Here is a 21,620-nt window from a genome sequence, read left to right as displayed (position 1 = left end):
CAACATGAACATGCCTTAACTTATACATGCCAAATTTTGCACACACTTACAAGAAGGAAAGTGAGCTACTTCAACAGAAGACTCTGCAACCTCATTTTATGCATCTGAGAGTTTCTATCTATTACTCTATATATACTCTGTACAGCAGCTTTAATTTAGTATAAATCCTCAGTGCAACTTTGGAAAATACTGCTTTGCTACTATGTTTGTATTTAAGGTGTTTTACATGCCTTCTGGAAGACAGCTCATTATAGCCTGACAGTCTGGTTTAGTAACTTTTTGAGTAACCTTTTTTTTTTTTTTAGTTACTTTTTGAGTACCAGCTCCACTCCCTCCAGCATGGCTGAAACTAGAAAAGGGATGGTATTGCAGATCTCTGAATACAGGTATTTAGGTAAGATATGAGTCCCTTGTGTGTTTTTTATCAAGACCCAGCATTATTCTGGTTAAATATTCTTTGAAAAATTTGATTAGCAAGTACATGTTTGACTGATCTGAAGGACAAGTCTTTCGCTCCTGACCACTGCTGTGCCTGGAGCAGGAAGCTGTTGGCAACGAGACTCATCTGAGAGAAAGCCCTTGCTCTCAACTGGAATGTTGATTTCCTGTATCTTATTTATCTTCCTTTTAAATACAAGAAAGTAAGTATTTAAATAAAAACAGTAGAAATAAAGTTTTCAAGACTGTTATTCCTGTTGCAAATAAGCACATTTTTTCTTAGAGACAGCTCATCACAGAGCATATGCAGAGTTTTCATTGCCTTTTAAAGGGTAAAAACAGCATTCGTGAGCTGACTAAGCCCTGACAGACACTCTGGCTGTGTGTCAGTTAGCAAAATGCTGAATAGTCTGATACTTTAAAAGCTCAATGCTTGAAAAACTAAATGTTTCTAAGAAAGGTAATAGATATGGTATACCCCGTCCCCAACCTCTTAAAATCATGAGGCTGTGAACATGAGCAGACTGCTGATTCCTGGAGTTCTCTCTACTGCTGACTTAAGTTTACCCACCTGAGGAATTGTGTCCTCCTTCCTATGAACAATTTCTTGTATTTATGGGCACCTTTTCAGAAAGCAGTAAGGACTTAACCTCCTAGGAAGACATGAGCCTGAAGGGTGAGGCAGTGAAGCACTTCATAGTGCACCCTTAAGGTAAGATTTTTATCATCTCTATTAAATAACATTCATTATATCTATATATTTGGGAATCATCATTTGATAAAGGATAGTTCTATGGAAAAGGCTTTATGTGGAAAATACTTGTACCAAGTTTTTTTCTTATGTATGTCCCTTAGCTTTTAGGGTTAACAAAGGTTATATGCAGCTAACAGATTCAGCTTAATTTTAAATGCAGAAAGACTGTCTTGAACAAAGGTGGGAGGACGGGTTCAATTTAAAACAGAAAGTAGTTGAATGTTAGCATAACATACAGCAGCCCTGTGTCTTACTGTGAACAGTTTCAGATGGTGCACTAAAAACCTGACAATAAATACCCAGAGTTAAAGCTTAAGAGGAGACAAAAGTTTAATGATATCACAGTCAAGTAAAAACAAGTAAGTTGTCAAGGACTACAGAAAGTTTCTACACTTAGTTTTTCAAAGTAAAAAATACAATAAATACAAGATGCTCTTTGTAAAAAGAGGAATCTAAAACTACATTGTCTGTTACAGCACATAATACTTTGAATACATGGAATTCCTAAGATGCTACAGCATTTGAAAGTTATTGCTTAATGGATTGGTCACGTGGTTGTCACTGTTCAGGATGCACTTCAGTTTAGCTTCTTTAACAAATGTTCTGCTTCCTGCAGTAAGCATTGGGGTGCTGTGCATGTACTTTATTTTAATTTCTCCCATCTCCACAAAGCCTTGGGCTACATTTGGACAAAGCCAAATTGTCTGTTTTATGATGATTCCTTCAATGGTAAATGGAAAAGGTCCTTGTATTTAATGCAGAAAAATGTGAAATTCCTTTCTGCCATGTTTGAAGAAATCAGAGTGGGTACTTGAACATAATGGCTCGCTTAGACCAAAGGCAGCAGAATTTCATTTGCTTGTAAGCGTTATTTCATCTTGTAGAATGCCCTTATCCATTTGCTAATGCATCAATCCTTCATTTGTTTTCAAAGCACATTCTTCATAGCTTTCAAATTACATTGTCATTGAAATAAGTCTCATGATATTGGAACCAACACAAAATGAATTTTTTTTTTGTAAGTCATCCATGATTAGTACTTCAAGAATCTGGCTTCTGTAGTATTTCATGCCAAGCTTCTTTGTCTAGGTTTAATCCTTGGATACAGCTGAGGGTAAAAGAGAAATGAGATTTAAAATTTCAGTGCTTTAAAAGGTCACTTTTTTAAAAAGAAAAAAAAAAGAAAAACCTCTCTTTGGTACTACAATTCTAATGTAATCTCTAGTAGCAAAAACATGTTTATAAAAAAAAAAAAACACCCAGAGCACTAACAAATATAAATTTAGCATTCTTAAGCAAGCTTTAAAAATACTGACCATGTCACTACAAAAAGCAGGCATTGAAAAGCATGTAATGCTCTACCTTCAGCTCTACCCTGCTGGGTGCGCTAGGAAAAGCATGTGGCTTTGTAAGTCAAAAGACCTTTGCGTTCAATCAACTATGGAATTTTTCCCTGTTTTAGAAAGGAAATGGAGAGGTGCTAAAGTCTGTGCTGCTTTCTCTCAATACTTTACAGGTCTATAGCTTTGGGCAAGCTGGAAACATCTGGCTGCATAAGGACCACAGAAGGGCAGGAGCTGGGCTTTAGTTCGCGGATGGTGGGTGGCCAGTTAAATTTGACACAGCACGCAGGAGTACTGAGATGCTTGGGAAGTTCTTGATGTCCACTTGCAAAGGGCTTTAGAAGCAACTGCTGTTGTGCAAAGCATGGCTACTGACATGTAAAAATAGAAGGAAACACTTCCTGCATTTAGGAAAGATGAATCCTCCATGCTCTAAATGGCAATGCATGTCTACATTATATCCTGTGTTTTCTCAGCTAAAGTTCTCCTAAGTATGCCCTTGCCTCTCTTCAGCCAGCCTCTGGCTTTCTTCTTTTTCATGGTCAGCAAACAATTAAGAGAAGACCAACTTCACCCATGAGGTTTGTCTCAGCCTGCTATGATTTCACCACTGGCAGAGATAAAGTCAGTCAGGCAGTCACAGCACCATAGCACCTGACAGTGTTCAAAGATTTTGTTCGGTATTAAGTCAGTATTTTGACAGCATTATCTTACTCGCATTCTGTTTTAGAGCTCTCACACAGCTTAGGGAGCTGGTGAGTCACTAAGAAGGGCAGAGTGCTGATGCAGATAATTGCATCCTTGTTTTTATTCACTGCACCTAACTGCAAAAGGATAAAGCACCTATGATAAAAATACAACCTGATATAAGAATATCTCAAAGTACCAAACATTTTCCTCTCTGCTGAATATCTTAGCCTGGATTTCAGCTGCTATATTAAGAGTCCAGTAATTGCTTTTGAGAATAACCACAGCATGCTCCACTCACAGTACTAGCACAACTGAACAGACACAAGAGCCTAACCGTTTATACTGGGCTGGGGTATTTTCCTGCACAGGTTCTGTTCGGATTGCATTGTGCTTAGACAGATGAGTTGTGATCCCCAGTCTAAGCTGCACTGCCTTGTGCTTTTTATTACAGAAGCACAGGTGCTCCTCCTGTCCTTACACACCTGTGTCCAGGCTGAGTGTGCACACTTAAGTAGCAGCATGAGCACAATTCACCCTGGGGCAGGGGGAAAAAAAAAAATGCTGCTATTTCTGACCTTGCTGTGCAGGGCTGATGGCTGCTCTCAATTTAAATTGTTTACATTTGAAAGGAAAAAAAAATAAAAACCACACAATGAGAAGTACTATGTTAGGGAAAATTTGACAGTACAGTGTGGGTAGGCCTGACCTGAAAGTGATACAGAAATGAAAAATGATTTTGCATTAGATATAGTCACTCTGCAAAATCTAACCCATTTAAGAGTAAGGATTATCTGCATGAGGAAGGAGGTTTGGCCTCTTTCAAGCATCAATCAGCTAAAATTCACAGCAGTTAATCTTTAGCATTGGCAGAATCTCTTATCTCCAGCAGCAAGGCAACTGGATATGGAGAAGAACGCTTAACGGAATTTATACACATGTCCATCTGCTATAGCTTTGGAGCAACTCAGCCATGAGGAGAAATATAGGGACAGAGGTGGAAGTATCTATTATTTGTACACAGTTGTTTTTAATAACAGAGGTAGTACAGAAGGTCATGAGGAAAGGAGAGGCCATTCATTTAAGGCCTTTGACATATGGTTAAATATTACCTGAATACCATAAGAGAAAACAAAGATCTGCCTTTATTTGACAATGGGATCTCTTTTTCAACACTGGGAAAAAAGTTCACCATAGGATTTTGCAGTGTTTGTCTTAAAACTCTCTGTGCAACCATCTCAGATCACAAGGTGCACTGTGCACACCCGGACAGGGAAGGACTCCTGCCTCATTCTCCATACAAGTTTCAGTTCTTAAGGCCCTTTGTGCCAGTTTATCACTTGCTGAAAGAGGGGAAACCTAGTTCTGTTCACATGCTCAACAAAAACCTTATGCACACATCATGTTCAGGTAAAAGTTTGTTTTGCTTTTTCTCTAAGATGGTGAGACAAGGTTCATATTAGAACCTGGTATGTACAGCAGGGTGGCAATACCTGTTTATGCACCTGTTAATATTATCAGTGTTGGGTAGGTTAACAGAGGGTGTTAACCCATTCTGCCCAACTATTCAACTCCCCCAATGAACAAATAGAGAACATCCCCTCCTTCCTCTTGACTTTTGAAATTGCACCTAACCTAAATGCACAAGAATAATGCTGTGTATACTCCACATCGTGGGGTGGGGTTTTTTGACTCGGGAAATATCAAGGACTCACCCCTAGCAGGTTGCGGGGAACATAGCCTTCCTTGTCATTCAGCCGTGCCCACCACCACTCAATTTCATCTTCATCTTCCCGGCGCAGGATTGTCATGCAGTCTCCCTCTTTCATTGAGAGCTCATCGTCATTCTGAGCCTCATAATCCCAGAGTCCATAAATCACTCCTTTGTTCATTATCCCCATTTTCTCCTGGACTCCTGCAACATTAAAACCACAGAGCAGCTCAATAAAAATGTTTAAAAAACAAAAACAACACCAAAAAACAAGAAAAAAAGACAACAGTTGGAAAGACTGCTGTATTCTTACTGATGACCAGTCCAGGGGAGCCAAAAAAAATTACCAGACACCACACCACACCACATACACCCCACCCCCCCCAACCTCAATTCCTATCACACTTAGCACCTTGTTGTCACCAGCCTGCTGAGAGTCAGTCCTGGAGCAGGTGGCATTGTGAAGTTAGCCCTCGCACAGGGGAGACAGATTCCTTCCTCATGTGTGATTAAAAAATAGGAGGTAAATGGGGAGAGGTGCACTGATTGATAAAAGGTTATATTTTCATGCTAGCGTTCACACTTCCTACACCTAAGTGATGAGCAAGAAACATGTGTTTTTACTCTTAGTTGATTAATCTCTTTCTGTCTAAGGGAGATGATAGCAATACCTGCTGATGCTGACCACCATTGTAATTCTGATGGCTGAGGTATCATTTGCCACCCCATGCCACTTTATTCCAGAACTTTAAAACAAGTTGCATCTCAGACCTATACCTGAAAGGTTTGTCTGCTATGCACCAGCTGCTTTTGGTTAACTCAAAACACTTATCTCAGCAGTTCTTAATTTCTGCCACAGTTTTAATTATTTTTTTTAAACCCTGACTTCAGAAACACAATTCTGTTAAATTGCTTCTGGACCAACGCCTTGCAGATGTTATTTAGAACTTGCTCATTTTACAGCTGTAGCCGAAGATGAAATGCTATTCTTTCTGTACACATGCCTCAGCTTCTAAGCAGCAAACTGGAAAAGGTATCTTAATCAACTGCTGTACAACCTTTCTCTTAGGTAATTATTCCATTTTAAAATACTGAATCCTACTGGGTTTTTTGTTTGGTTTTGGTATTGCCAGGAGCAAAGAGTACACTGCACATCACATTGCAAGATTTGTAATAGGTAAGAGATAGAAAGTAGACAACCCTCTATTGTATAGGATTCTTACCTACATCTGCTAAAGGAAGCATCTGCTCAAATCAAGTTCTTTATTTCTGCATACCAGCTCATCATGTAAAATTAAATCACTTTCACTGCATGCTTCCTTCTGCTCATAGAAACCCTTCCCTTGCTTTGCATTTGGTGTGATTAAAGGTTTGGCAAAAGCTGTGCTCTGCACCCATGTGGAAGGTCAGACTGAGCACTGTGTGAACCTTCTCTTTGTCTGCTTTCATGTTCAATGGATCAGGTCTTCTAAAAAAGTGGTAACAGGCACACCAGGGTAGCAGCGCAAACATGCTCTTACAGACAACACACACATTAAATCTTAGAAAGGGAAAAATTACATAATTAAACACCATCAGACTTGTCACTTAATCAATGCTAAAGGACCAGCGGTTTTACTTCAACCTGCCTGTACTTGTCGGTGATATTCAGTATTGTGTATCATTTACAATAAAAAGGGATTAGGTGAATCAATTAATTACACCAAGCTTTCTCACTGTGCAGATGAGTTTAGAGGGGCAGGTTTTAATGCACTATCTGTTCTGGAAACAAAAAGATACACCATGCCCAAACTCCTTTTAGAGCAAGAAACAGGATTTTTCCTACAGTTATAAGCAAGAAATTCATTCACTGGCTATCAGAAACAGTCTTAGCAACAGGATTAATTCCTAATGGAACAATATGGAAATTTGATAGCTGAACAGCCAATGTATCAATAGATTGCTTAGTTTCAGTGGTTTCAATTTGGAAAAGCTGGCAGTAAGTCAAAGCCTTACAGTCCCTTCAGGACCCACTGAAAACTATCTCAATTAAAAAAAAAAATCCCAAACTCAACAGAAAACAGAGTATAAAGTGAGATCATTAGATGGTGGGTCCAAAAAAAAACCAAAACAAAAAGAATGTTTCTTCATGCTGTATATAATAAAGCTGTTTACCTGAATTTAAGAATTAAGACAAATTCCTGGAAGAAATCTCTCAAGACCTATTCAACACAGATACCACCTCTTAAAACCAGTAAGAAATACTGGACAAATATTAATCTAGTCTTACAGTATTCCTTGGGCATTTGTTGTTGATGACCACCATTAGAGTCTGGATACAGAACTAAATGGAATTTTGCTTAGCCCACAGATTCCGATGCTAGTTAAATAGGCTCCCTCCCTTCATAGGGAAAATTATATACTTGGCACCAAGAGATACAGTTTTCAAGCTGGACAGACTGTTTTGAAATATGCTGGCTGAGCACCTTATAGAAACTCAGATCTCACATGTTCCACAAAAACAGAATGGCTGTATTACAGCTTTTTACACCATGTTGCATTGCTATTACTCTGACTCTTACAGAGAGATGACACACCAGCTGCTAATTGCCTAGGGGACAAGAACTACATACAAAACATACAGAAGAGTAATTTAAAACCTCATTTACTAATACTCATCATACCCTAGAAAGAATTAATCCTCTCTGTTAAAAGATACTTTCCCTGTAGTCTTACTATTTGAATAAAATCTAAATTTAACACAGCATTTCTTTTTAAATGCAAGAGAAAAAAAAAAAGCCAGAAAAGTCAAAGTCAGTGCTTACTAACCTTCATTAAGGCAGAAACTTGGCCTTAATTTCTTTACCTTTCTTGTTTCTAAAGTGCACATTAGGAAATATTCCTTAAACACCAGGTAGCAGATCTGAACTGCCTACTAAGATATCCGTAACACTCTTGGTTTTATGTAAAAGATTATTTATGTAGTAAGGTTCAGCTCATCATCACCTTACACTAATGTATTTGTTGACACATGCTTTTAACTAATTTCAAGGTTTTTAATATAGGGAAATGTTTAGTTACTCAGATCTTCTCTACAGGCTCCAACTATAGTCTTGAGGGACTTCATTTTGTGACATGAAGCTAAAACCTCTCCAAGAGAAACTCGAGGCATGGGCACACAACATAAGCGTTCAGCTTACCACTCCTCATCCAAAACCATACCAGAAAGTGCCAGGTGAGTCCCCAGCGTGCTCCTCAATGCAGTTGTCATCACCTACCGTATAGGAACTGGGAGCACTGTGTGTAGCCTTCCTCCATTTCCTCACACTTGTCTGCAGCCGTCTGCATGTCACTGTAGGTCATCGCAAATACCGCTGCACCCGACTCCACCAGGAACTTGCACACCTGCACGTTATTGCAAGATGCTGCACAGTGTAACGGGGTCCTGCAAGCCAAGAAGAAAAAGGTGATGCATTACTTTTATTGCTCATAGCAGTGCTTACAGACTCCTGGGGCAAACCACCTTCAGGCATGACCTCCAGCAACTGGTAGTGCATCGCTGAAGGCTTCCCACCAGTACTTAACCCAGGATGTTGAGAGCAATTGCTTTTTACAGACAACAGGAGTTACCAACAGCTGCTTAAGTCCTAAGGCTGGGTTTTCATATGTATCTCTACTTATGCTACCTTTTTATAATCCATTAACATTTTAAGAACATACATTAAGGCAATAAAAATAATTTTTAAAAAAATCAATATTGAAAAACCACTCAGAAATCCTCCTGACCTCGTGCCTCTTACAGTCCAATTACTTCAAGACCTGACTTGGCGAGAAGCGCAGGTAATTGGCATAACTACTGAGGGTGAGGGACAGCAAGCATCTTTATTCAGTCTGGGGCCTTAGACACTTGTTACAGGCAGAAAAGAAAAAAAAAAAAACCACAACCAAACCCAGTAAAATCACTGCGCCCTGCCCCTACCCTTTTGTAAATAAGCTCCCTAGCTACCTGTGAGAAGGATTTGTAACCCATTATCAGTTACAAGCCTAGTTTGTAGGTTGTGGTTTTATGCTTTGTTTTGTTTTTAAGTTGTCCAAGTATTGGACAAAGAACCGAGGAGACTCTGTGAAGGACCTGTATCAGCCCCCAAGCTCTCTGCATCTGTAAGGTACCGCTTAAAGCCTTACCATCCATCACTGTCTGCAGCGTTCACATTCACACCGAATTGCACCAGGAACTTCACGATTTCTGTGTGCCCAGCACACACAGCGTTGTGCAGCGCAGTGATCCCTTCATCGTTGGGCATGCTGGGATCTTCAACCTGTTCAGAAAAGGAGCCATTCACATTCTGGTGAGACCGTCTACAATAAACATCTCTTCATGTATATAAATTAGTTATCTTATTCTGAATTAAGATTTTTAGACATGTTTCTATGAAGGACCCAAGCAACAGGCAGAAAACTACAGCAGTAATCAGTCTCACAAGATGACTCACACATAAGCTTGGAGCCTCCTTTTAACAGTGAGAACCTAGAGCAGTTCAGAGAAGCAGTATCTTGAGAAGTCAGGAAAAGCCTTTATAACAAATTTCTGATATTTGCCTATTTAACTGTAAGTAAAACTCACATGGATTTTGCTTATCAAATTAGCTGATAACGTGCCAGATGGGGGATGAAACGCTGCGTAACAAATGAGGAAAAAGTTTTCCTGAACATTTACAGTCCTGATGCTAAATACCCAGTGTGGATTTAACACTGTTAAAATCAGCCTCCAAGTGGCCATGTTCTGTTACGACTTATCTCCTCAAGGGCAGGTCCACAGTGTGCACTATTATTTCAGCTTCCCCAGTCCAGAAAAGCTGCGACTTCCCAGTTCAAACTGGGATTGCTATTCCTTCTCTTACAAATTAGCATTTGTACCTCGTAAATTATTCTCTGCACAAGGTCAAACTCCCCCTCCAAAGATGAATCCAGAAGCAACGCAAGGGGATTGAATTTCACTCTCATTCCATGCCCAATTCTCTCAGAGCCAGTTTTACGCAAGTTCGTCCTCTTTTTCCCTGTGAAAAGGTAACACAAGTTACAGACAGACTCTTTTTTTCTTGGGAAGAACAAGAACACACAATTGCTTATTTGGGAATGACAGCAGAAATGACCAACTAAGGCATTGTTTAATAAGAAATCTAGAGTATTTTCTACCAGTTCCCTGACACATTACAAATATAGTAGGTCAGGCATGTTATGAAAGATCTCTGCCTTTATCTCTAGACAAGGTCACTATTCAGCTCAAAGAAGTCACCACGGTCACACAGATCAGCAAAATGATACAACTCCCAAATCCCTGAAGATCAAGAAGAAAATTGCAGTTTTTTTTTTTTTTTTTATTGAGACCATTTTAGCATTAGCTCTTAAAGCTATTATACAAACCAAGTAGCACACTACTTTTTAAGCACCGATGCTAAGTTCCTAACATTTTCCCTAAGTTTAGCAAAGGTTAGCAGGAACACAAAGAGTTATGGAAAATGGTTTTGGAAAGAATATAAAACTAAGTGCAGAAATGCTTTAGATGCTCCCTGTGATACTGGAAACCAAGTATTTCTATAGCTGAGTTTGTACGAATACGTATGCATTAGCTCAGCGCTCTCCCCAGCTGGCTGTGCAGCAGCAATAAGCACTATTCATAAGGCTATGTAAATTTCTGACAGATGTCCAAGCAAAGATGAATGGAAATGACTCATGTTTTGCAAGAGCAAACATGTGAAGATAAGATATATATAAAAGAAGAGATTCCCAGAAAATAACTCTTTTGCCTGTTGATTTATACATAATATCAAAAAGCGCAGGCTTTTTAAAGAAAGAGCCTGTCAGCACAACCCAACTATTTAAATGTGAAATCAAGAAGTTGGACCGGTTTCTTCTCATCATTGCAGAATTATTACAAAACCAACGAGAAACGAGTTCTTACAATTTAGGAAATCCTACCATTCAAGTTTCCTTGTAAAAGGGAGCAAGGAGAAAGCCTTGAAAGCATGGAAACATGCAGTGACTATTCCATGAAGAAATCGGAAGGCTATAAAGCACATTTAAAGCTTTTAACTCCTCTGCACTGAAATGATTGAGGAAAAAACTACTTTCATGTATCAAGTTATTAAAATTCTATTCATGATAGGTTTTAAAAGAAACCCTTTGAGGAACTGAAAGCAGTAAGTGTTTCTGTTCTACAACAGTGAGATAACACCATGCCACATGCACAAATGTTGAAAACAAACAAGATGGCAAAATGCTGCCTACTCTTAGCCCAAAGTGACTCCATTGCGATGCAGCTTGAGAACTGACTGATGTTAAATCAGGTCCCAAAGAAAATTTCAGAAAACATTTCAATAGAGGAAGTGCAAGCAGTTAGCGTGTACAAATGAGTTTTTAAAGTAGAAACTAAAGAAGTCTGTTTTCCATGTTTTTCAAGCAAGGAGCTTTCAAACAAATGCAATCCAGGATTACAATAAATAGTTTCCATCTCATATCATCAACAGTGGGAAATGCCTGTGAAATCTGTATCTCAAAAAACAAATAAGAAGAGAAGAACTTAAATTTCTCTTAAGAAGAAAGTATAGTTTGGATGTAGTAGGCAGACTTCTATAAGGAATGTTCTTTACAGCCCAGAAGAGTTTTACTGTTTGTGTATCAAATTTCATTTGAAACTTTTCAAAGTCATTAATTCATGTCATTAATTCTAGAGACAACAGACACTTTTCATTACTGTCATTCACTCTGGAGATAAGAGCATCACACACATAGAACAGATACGCACAGAGAGACTTCCAACCTGTTTGTGTGACTGTTCTCCCACATCTGCTTAAGCTCTACGGTAAAACTCTCAGAATTTATGGCAGAGCTTGAGATGACTTACAGACAGGGCACCAAGTTGTAGGCTAACTAATACTTACAGGAGGCAAGGAAAACTGTCCCGTAACTTCAGGAGGCCTCATATTGAGCGAGTCCTCTCCCAAACTCTCTGGTTCCCCTGATGGATAGGGAGGTGGTGGGTATGGAGGATATTCTTCCATGTATACCTCCAGTGGCAGTGAAGCTTCTAGGCTTGGTTCTTCCATTTTTGGCTGCATGACTTCATCACCATCTGATAATCCCTCAGGTACAGTGTCCAAAGGTACGGAGGAAAGAACAGCTTCACTCTGATCTGCTGGTGTGTTTTCTGCTTCCTCAGCAATAGCAGGTTCTGGCATAGAAGCAGTTTCTTTTTCCGATTCTGCACTTAGATAAGGATTCGGGATTTCTGCTGGGCTTTCAGGACTGGCAGCTGTCTGTTTGGAGGGATGTGATGGAGTCGAGATAGTCTCCATTGCAGCCAGAGTGGTCCTCTGATACAACAGCTTCTGAATATTGGGGCCATTAGGTCCTTCTGGCTCAGTAATGGAGCTACGTTTCTTCAGTGGCCTGGGTGCGTTAGACAACTTTTTCCGTAGCGCCTCCAAATCAGCATCACTCTGGTTGCGGTATGGATTGGATAAGAAAGGCAGCAACTTGGTTGGGCTCAGGGGACGGGGTATTCGCTCTGGTTCATGATTCTCGTGAGCAGAGGCTGTCACTTCATTCTCAGGCTCCGGACTGCCTGGCTTGCCTTGGAGATTTGAGTAGACGTTCTCTGTCTGTGGCAGCTGATTCTGTACACCAGCTCCTGCCATCACAGGCTTGCCATACACTGCAGAACAGGTCAGAGAGGGGTGTGGAAAAAACAAGTGTGACTATTTGACCAACAAACCCAAGAACAACACAAAACCAGATTCACCTACCTAGGGCAAAGAAGCAGAATAATACTATCAACCAAACAGAATTAACCTGGTAACCAGGTTTATGATGATGCAAACGCAAGATAGATATTCTGTACTTCTTGTTAACACTGATATGCAACATGCCAATCCACCTAGGATTCTTACACCTGCACTAACCTGCTTAATTCCCTTGAGGAACAGCTTTGTACCCACACACCAGGCAGAAAGTGCACCTATCTGAGGTTCATGAAGACAGAAGATATGCTTACCGCTTGAGAAGTGTGGTCCTCTGGTCTGTGCCCTTGTCAAAGCACTCTGCACTGCCTGCTGGAAGTTCTTCCCAGGTGTCTGCTGTTGCGTGTACATGCTATAAATTGAACTTGCAGCCACCGTTTGAGGCTTTCGAAATGGTGGGAGTGAGGTCTCTTTGGACGGCTGAGGGGTAAAAGGTCTCACAGCTGCTGCTGGGGGACTCTCTTGTTTAGAGGAGGGAAGAATTTGATCCTGGCTAGAGGGAGGACCTGCAGGAGGGACAGAAATTCTTTGCTGTATCTGCTGAGAAGGATGGGAAGGCTGCTGTGCCACTGGTTTTTGTTTGTTCCCCATAGCTGCAATAGCCAAAGGCAGCTTCTGCACGTTTCCATCCAGCTTAGTATCAGAAGGTTGCAGGTGACTGGCTTGACCAAAGTAAGGCAAGTTTATCTGTTTTGGCTTAGTGGGGACAGGTGGTGGCACCTTTGTTACATTTTTATTGGCTGTCTGAAAGACAAAGAAAAAGTTAATTAAGATTAAACAGCAAAAGATGTTTTAGGAGTTCTGCTGTGAAGGACCAAAGATCCTCAAAGAATGATCCAGAATCTAGCATTTCTACTGTTGCTGCAACAGCAGAAACATGGAAAAGACTTCTTACAACATTTTACCATCATAGTTGTTTATACTTTGAACCCATTCTCTTTAATTCTTTCTGTAGCAGCTATGTTTAAAACATCAAGCAAGCAATGGCAGGGCACAGTAATTTCTCTAGAGACAGCAGAGGCACTTAGTAGCATCTGGAGGCAAGAAGCTTGTTTTCCAATGGAGCACTTGCCATCCCCAGTTCTTCTACGTTACCTCACCCCTACCTGATCAAATCATGCCCTTGTGCCAAGATTTAGGTGGGAAGTCTTGCTGCAATCAAATATCTGAAGGACACTGCTGCATTAAACAGTGAAACGGGCGTGTAAGTGATTTTTTAAAAACCCACACAAATGCCTCTGTGCACAGAATCTTTGAGGGGGGGAAAAATGCATACACACTAGTACAAGTAACACAGCCGTTTTTACATATTCAGTCAAAACACAGATTTTCACCACAATGACTGTAGGGAAGGATTTTGAGTTACCAACTGCCACCAAAAGGCTAAAAAGACTTTTTTCCTTAGAAGTAGTCTTTTAAAAGAAGACTGAGATACTTTTCAAAGAGCTTCCTGACAGCAATATCTGAAAAGCTGCATAGTAATCCCTGTCCGATGGAATGCAGTAGTTCTAGTTTCCTGCATACCTGTGCTTCTCGCAGGAGATCTTCGCTGCTCTGGTTCTTTCTCAGCGTGCCCAGCCCAGCAGACTGGTCCACAGAATCAAACATTGAGAATGGACGCACTTTTTTCTCTTTGTCTCGTAAAAAAGTTTCTCCTTCAGCTGTTGTTAGAGAGAGAGAGAAAGACTTTTAAAAGGGACAACACAATTGTAGGAATAAGAGTCCTGTTCTGTGCAATATTGTAGGTAGTGTATGCAAGGATGCTTTTTATATCCATCCTACCCCTGTGCTAAGGACCCAAGGGCCTGCCAAATGCCGTATCCTGCAAATTGAACAGGAGCATATGTGAAGGCATTAGTATCTACTTCACCACCTGAAAACAGTTGGTTTAAAAAAAAAAAATAATTCCTGCAACAACTAAAGATTACATGGCAATATTTTTTAATACTCTCAAATTAATTCTACATATTTACTGAAGCATTTAGAGGAGACATATCAATAACTATAATCTGCATATTTTAAGATTAGCCAAGCACATAAGAATGTACCTTGTCCTTCACTCGTCACAATTCCTTTTCCTGATGTCAAGGATGATCCTTGACTCATGTGATTGTCTGCATTTGAACTACTCCAGTCAGCAGCAGATGGGGAAGGTTTTGCACTGGGGACTACAGAACCTAGAAGAGAACAAGTGGAATAATAAAAACATTATTTTAGCTTAATCTGACTTATTTATTACAGGTAGGGTTTTTTGTAAGAGTCAGGTCTAGACAATGTACAAGTATCATATACAGGTTAATGGCTATAAATCCTGTCACTTTAGATTTTTGCTCATTTTTTGGAAAATGAGAGAATGCAAAACCAAGCTCAGAAACAACTATCAAAGCAGAAGAAAAACTATTTGTCCCAGCGCACGTCTGCACTTAGCGCGTTCAGACAAGAAATTTCTCCAGACTGCCTTCTTCCCAGTTAGTAAGAAACTTTCTTACTAACTGGGAAGTTAGTTAAAAGTGTGTTAAAAGTGACAGGATGGTAAGAAGGGAACTATATTGTGCAAAGAAAAACATGATGCTTAAAAGTATAAATAGCCCTGCCAGTGATATCCACAACAGTAGAAAAACACATCTGTATGTTCAATGTTCATATAGGCACTGCATTAAAGCTGATCTCTACATTCACTGGAGTAGACATCCAGTCTGCTTCAAAAATAACAGAGAAAATGCTTGCAGCTTGCTATTAGTTTAACTATTTCACCAAATTCTCTCTACTAAATTCTAAATTATTTCATAATAATAAATAAATAAGTTATATTAAAATCAAAGAGTAATGATAAGCAGCAGGAGAAAAGTTTCATTCTGACAAACTATCGGATATTATCCCTCTAGGAAAGCAGTCATTTTGCCCAAAAGCTAAAAAACAAAGGGTGATGTTTTAGTTCACATAGCACACCACCACATATTCCTATAGCAAAAGTTCAGATTTTGGATGGACTAGAGCTAAAATCCCACTACAGCAGTTTCAGGCTCTGCAAACAGATAAAATGAAACAGTTCCCCATTCTCCAGTACAGCGAGAGACAATTGGACTGGTTTTGTGTCATGGCTACTTTAATAATATCTGCCAGAACTGGAGATGGAGGGAGGGAGATTAAAAAAAATAAACAGAACTATTCTACAAGCTCAGCCTCCATTTCTTCCTTTTGGGAAGATGAGAGTTTCTCTTCTCTCCCAGCTGAAAAGTGAATCTTCTCCTCTCAAGATAGCACAGAAGAGATATTTACAAGTCTCCAGTTTTTATAGACTTCTGCTCTCACGGAGCTGAGCTGAATCTTGTAGGAGAAAGCCACAGACAGAAGCCAGGCAAACCTCCACTACCACACCAAGCAGCAGAGGACAAGCCTCATGGCAGGTGTTGGACTTGTGTGTCTCCATATTCCTTGCCATCAACATGTCAGCAAGTTTATTGCTATTTCTGTGCTACAATCAGCTGCCTCTTACATAATATTTTTTGTAATGGTGGTTAATCCTGTACATGGGTCATTTCCAAGATGCATGACCAGAAAACTTGGCTTCGCTAGTTTTTAAATCCATGCACCAGGTTGTTACCATGTATGTCCTAAAAAACTGCCTCCAGAAACTCAAAGTAACGCTGCTGGGTGGTTTTTAGAAGTATTTTAAAATAAATAAATAAATAAACCACTAAGTTACAGAAAAAACCTCCTACATTCTCTGCTGTATAACAATTCAACTGCTCACTAAAAGGATTACTTAATTTATAACACATTGAATCATATAACCTCAGTGCTTATACAATATATTCATTAGGGCTGGAAAATTGCAAGCAGTAAGACTGACATCTCAAATAGTATTTTGCTTAAAAAAAAAAAAAAAAAAGAGACAGAACTGGTAGATAAAAAACCAAACCCTTTCTGGGGAAGAAATATTAATCATAAGCTATTACCTGCAGGAGCTTTAGCTTGTGAACTGCTCCCAGCTCTCATGTTGGGCAGAGTTTGTGTTTTCAGTGGACCATCAGGTACCTGCAAAGCCTGTGTCCCATCTGAAAATGCTGGTTTCACCAAAAGTTCAGGTCTGGAAGCAATACGTGGCATAGTAGAGGACTGGATGTAAGGACCTACTGCTGCCACTCGACTTGGAGCAGAAGCCACTGGCTGGGGGAAATTCCCATCTGAAGAAACCTTTGGAAAGAAAAAAAAAATTAAAGAATGTTATGCTGCAGTATCCATCCATCAGAGTTTGGAACAGAAGTCAAAAAGGCTAAAACAAGTAAAAAATTATATTCCAATATTAAAATGCTTTTTAAAAAAATATTAAAAGATATAAGCATGAGGTAGTATTAGCAAAAAAAAAAAAAAAAATCCACAACAGCATAAGAGTTCTTGTCCATAAAAAGTAGGTTAACACCAGTGTACCATGAAAAGTACTTCAATAATACAAGACTTCCACCACATATGGATAAAAACAGCAAGCCTAGCATCCGAACAGCCTTCCCCACAAGCAAGTTCTTACTTCAGACTGTATAGGCCACAAATGAAATTAATTTTTTTGTTATTAAATATCCCACACTTACTGGTACATTCTCTTTTTGTTGCAGAGCTGCCTTTTTCTTCCACAGGCGCTCTCGCAGCTCATTAACACGCTTATCCATGACTGCCACCTCCGAGTTGCGCTTGTTCAAACACTCCCTCTGTTGCTGCAGCTTGGCATTCTGCTCCTGGTTCAGTTTGTTCCTCAACTGAATAAATTCACAAAGCGAGGACGGGGGGAGGAGGGGAAAACAACAAAAATCAAAAACTTAACTTTCAGGATGGGGGACAGGGAACAGTTACAAAGAGAAAAACCTTCCAAAAAGTCAAGTTGTGCTGGCATTATTTTCTCCGGAGAAAATGTTGGTTAGTCTCCAGGTACTGCAGAAAGCTTTACCTTAAACCCAGGACAATTAACCCTCCATCCTCAGCACACAGGCAGCCACGCAGCTCCGTCAGGAACAGGAGCAACAGGATTTCTTTCCGACAAGGTAAGAAACAACTCAACCAACTTTCATCCCTTAGGAGTTGTGGGTCACAAGCTGGCTTTCTGTTACCTGCAGCTCCTTGTACAGACGGTCAAGCTCAGCTACAGCCGACTGGCTGTCGTGGTAACCATCAATTCGGCCGTTCTTCAGCATCTCCAGTTGCCTGGTGAGTTCTTCCACCTTTGACACTGCCAGCACCAGCTCGCGCTGCTTTTGCTGGAACAGGCTGTTCATCTGTTCAATCTCCTCCACTGCAGAGGACGAGAGAGCACAATAGCTGCCCTGAGAAACAGCCGAGCGTGGGCTGCTTCCAAGGCAGCGGTTAAGGGGACAGAAAGCACCCTGCCAGCCTCCAGAACTGCGCTGCACGGGGGCTGCGGCCAGCTGCCGCTAACTCATGGTCCCTGTCAAACCAGCTCTTCCTCGAAGCATTTGTAAAAGCAAACACACTAGCAAGAGGATGTAAATTCGGTCTACTTAGAGCACTGACGGGGAGAGGAAAAATAACTTTTTTTACTTTATGAAGTATGGAAACAAAGAAAACCACATTACCAGGCTGAATTTCATCTGCAGGAGCCTGAATCCACTTCATGTCTTTTTAAGACACTCGCTCAACCACAAGGCATATTTAGAACCCTGAATTTAGGTTGTAGGAACTCAATGACAAAATACCTAGAGCTGTTATGTTAAACAAAGACTCAGAGGGCTTTTTAGGGTCTATTACAACTGTCATCAGCTGCTCCCACTGCCAAAACTGTTGCATTATAGAATAAAGTTTAAGGAATCAGTAAGAGTTCCACGAAGTACCAAGACCAGACCTGCTGGGGAGGCTGCAGGGAAATAGATACACATGCTCCAAGATCTCGTATTACTGTACTATCCTTCCATTCCTTTAAACTAATGTTTATATTGTGCAACAGAACCTGAACAGAAAATGCATTCTCCCCATAGAAGAACACTTGTGCTTTATCTGTAAAGCACAATGCTTCCTAATAAAACAATATATTTATATTTTACCTTAGTAAACCAATATATTTTCACTTGAGTCCAGCTGGAAATTAGAAGTTCAGTACAACATGTAGAGAGGGAGGATGAAAAAGTAGGCAGAAAAATGTGTGTTGAAATGAAGTCTGAAATAAATATTTGATGTTGTGTCAACATGCTGCCAACTAGCACTGTAGCAAGCCAGACACTAGTCACATTTCCATAATTAAAAAGAAAATACTCAGCCACTTTGGCCATTAAGTTACCTCTCACATAAGATATAACATGGGTATCAGGCCAACTTTGTTATAGGCCAAGAAAATAAAACTGTAAATGTGTGGGGTATTAACATCAGGGATGAAAAAAGTTACTGTGGTACACAAAGGTATTCAAGTAAGGAAAAACCTATGCTGTAACTAAAGGAGCACATATGCTAGGCTCAAAACCCAGGGTGCCATTATGGGATATTTTAAAATACAGTAAGAAAAGGTACTTTGTTCTAGGTCATTCAGGAGTTTTCTTAGTAAATATAAAATGTGAAATTGTTAAGATTAACAATTCCTGGAACACTGTAAATACCTCCTCTGAATCACTGAAACTACCAGAAATTTTAGACGTCCAACAACCACACTTCGTGAAAAATCACAGGCGACTTTCCCCAAGGAGCAACTCACCTAATTTCCCATTGCTGAGTCTTTTTTGCTCCACATGGCCTTTCAGTGCTCTCACTTTCTTAAGTTTGGCTTCCTGATTCTCAGCTATTTCCTTTAATCGCTTCAGTTTTTCCTGTTCAGCAGCTTGCTGTTGCTGTCGCTGATCTTGCTGTTTCAGGAATTTCAGCCTCTGTTCCTGCAGTTAAGGAATTTTTTTTTTTTTTTTAAATGAACTTGTGGTAAGGTACTAACAGAAACAGTCTCAAAACTTAAACAGTCACCACAGCAGCTCAGATCAGCTTTAGCCCAGTATCCTGACTTCCCAGAGCATCAAGGGAAGTCCAAGAGAGCAAAGCAAACACGTACCAATTCTGTCCCAATACAACCCTCCAGGTACAATCATTCTATAGTGCAAGAACCTATGGAAAAAGAGGTGGTATCCACCTCTGACAGCCCTTGGTAAATTTTGCAATTTTTTCAAATCCTTTGAAGCCCAAGAAAAATTTTAGCATTCATGTTCCATGACGTTTGCTGATTTCTTTTAATCACTACTTGGCTCTTGAGTTACAAGAGCTAATGATTATTTCTACTCTACCTTCTCCATGCTGGTTGTACTTTACAGATGTCTATCATATGCCATGTATTAAACAACTATAAGTCATGCTGGAGAATACCAGACATTCTTTATACAGAAGGTATTGATCCTTTTCATCACTCTTTGTACTTTTACTGGTTCTGTTACAACCTCATTGAGGTAGGAGATCACCACACACTAAAGCTCTGGAAATCTACCATCTCCTGGTACCAATCACTATCACAACACAGGATGGTTCAAGACATGGGAAAATCTTCACAGTGACCTGGCCCCCATTTATGCAACAGACATAACCTCAGTGGAGAGGATCCTTTTGCCTCTCCAAGAGTAAGATGGTGCACTATCACTTTCTATATATAGATATCTATAGTTAAAAGAAACCACTAGATCACCTATAGAGACTTCCTTTAAATCACTGGCCACTACACACAGCTTCCAGTTCTGGAGATGGTGGGTTGTTCCAGTGGTAGGAGAACTACTAAGAGTTTCCCAAGCACCCACTAAGAGCCAAGATTACCACTGCTTACTAACATTAGAACTCAATGCTTCCTCCAAAAAGAAAATCACCAGTCATATTTAGAAACAGGGATTCTTGCGCACTTTGAATAAAAAAGGAAGAGCAAAAAGTGAGCTTGCCTTCTGGAGAAAACCAGGCAGCACCTACAGTGTATGCGCTAGTTTAGACTCAATCCCACGCAGGAAAATGTCAAAAAATAAAGAGATATTACAGCTTGTGTCTAAAAAGAAAGTGCATTTTCCCCCCCTCAGAATCTATTTTTAATATTGCATCTGATTTCAGAAGGCAGGAAACAGACAATGGAAAGCTCTCTTTGAAAGGGTGTCTAGGAAAGCAGGTTTGTTCCAGAGAGGCATGTTAAATGAAAAATTCTTCCAGTGGGACACCCACAAGGTTACTCTTCTTCAAACCACAGGCAGCAAACACCTACCTGATGGGTAGCTATCCAGACTCAAACTCATAATTTTTTTTTTTTTTTAATATCTTGTATGACTCCCTTTCCAGTAAATATATAATGTTCCTGTTTCTGGTTTCATATATATAGTGACTACAGTGTTATTTATAAGACCAAGGTCTGTTACCATCACCTGTGAGTGAAACAGACAAAAGTTATGAAAGTTTAGGCTTCTCTTTTACATTTAACACATCTCAGCTGGAACTGAGAAAAGGGCAACATTCTGCCTTGGCAAATTAATCAGGGCAGAACAAGTATTAACTCTGCTACTAAACTTCAAGCGAAAACTCTTAATCACTTGGTTGACTGACTGATTTCTTACATTTATAGTTGCACCTTCTTCATACCAGTTCTTACCGTAAAATAGAAATAGAAGTTTTATTGGCCATTTTGACAGGCCACACTTTGCAGGTGCTGTAGAGTCATTAGAAAGCCATGGTTTGAAGCACTTCTGAGACACAATTACTGAAAGCCAAGGTAAATGAACAAGACGCTAAACATACAGGTGGGAGTGAACCCAGCTGATCTCAAAAGGAGAGGGAAACAGGGCTTTTGACAGAGGAAGAGTAGCAAGATAAGCCCCAGAGCAGCCTCCATCCCCTGTAGAGCACATTCGGAAAGGCATGGGAACTCATCCACCGAACAGCCAAGCGCTCTTCAGGATGGGCTCACT

General features: G+C 40.0%; 1 protein-coding gene across 1 annotated transcript in view; it reads right to left on the bottom strand.

Annotated features, from left to right (window-relative positions):
- Positions 1-1,615: 1,615 nt before the first annotated feature.
- TP53BP2 (tumor protein p53 binding protein 2) overlaps positions 1,616-21,620 on the bottom strand; it is a 32,860-nt gene continuing 12,855 nt past the window's right edge. Inside the window, exons 6-18 of the mRNA XM_010087473.1 lie at positions 19,403-19,577; positions 17,814-17,995; positions 17,301-17,465; positions 16,671-16,908; positions 14,760-14,888; positions 14,236-14,372; positions 12,966-13,455; positions 11,850-12,626; positions 9,830-9,969; positions 9,098-9,231; positions 8,191-8,357; positions 4,938-5,137; positions 1,616-2,300 (exon numbers count right to left, since the gene is read on the bottom strand). Of these exons, the coding sequence (XP_010085775.1) occupies positions 2,259-2,300; positions 4,938-5,137; positions 8,191-8,357; positions 9,098-9,231; positions 9,830-9,969; positions 11,850-12,626; positions 12,966-13,455; positions 14,236-14,372; positions 14,760-14,888; positions 16,671-16,908; positions 17,301-17,465; positions 17,814-17,995; positions 19,403-19,577 (2,976 nt within the window). The 3' untranslated portion in view covers positions 1,616-2,258. The remainder of the gene's footprint in view (positions 2,301-4,937; positions 5,138-8,190; positions 8,358-9,097; positions 9,232-9,829; positions 9,970-11,849; positions 12,627-12,965; positions 13,456-14,235; positions 14,373-14,759; positions 14,889-16,670; positions 16,909-17,300; positions 17,466-17,813; positions 17,996-19,402; positions 19,578-21,620) is intronic.

Source organism: Pterocles gutturalis, unplaced genomic scaffold (assembly GCF_000699245.1).
Source record: "Pterocles gutturalis isolate BGI_N339 unplaced genomic scaffold, ASM69924v1 scaffold12186, whole genome shotgun sequence".
Lineage (NCBI taxonomy): Eukaryota > Metazoa > Chordata > Aves > Pterocliformes > Pteroclidae > Pterocles > Pterocles gutturalis.
The sequence above is the reverse complement of the archived record's forward strand: the minus strand, read 5'-3'. Positions and strand labels throughout refer to the sequence as shown.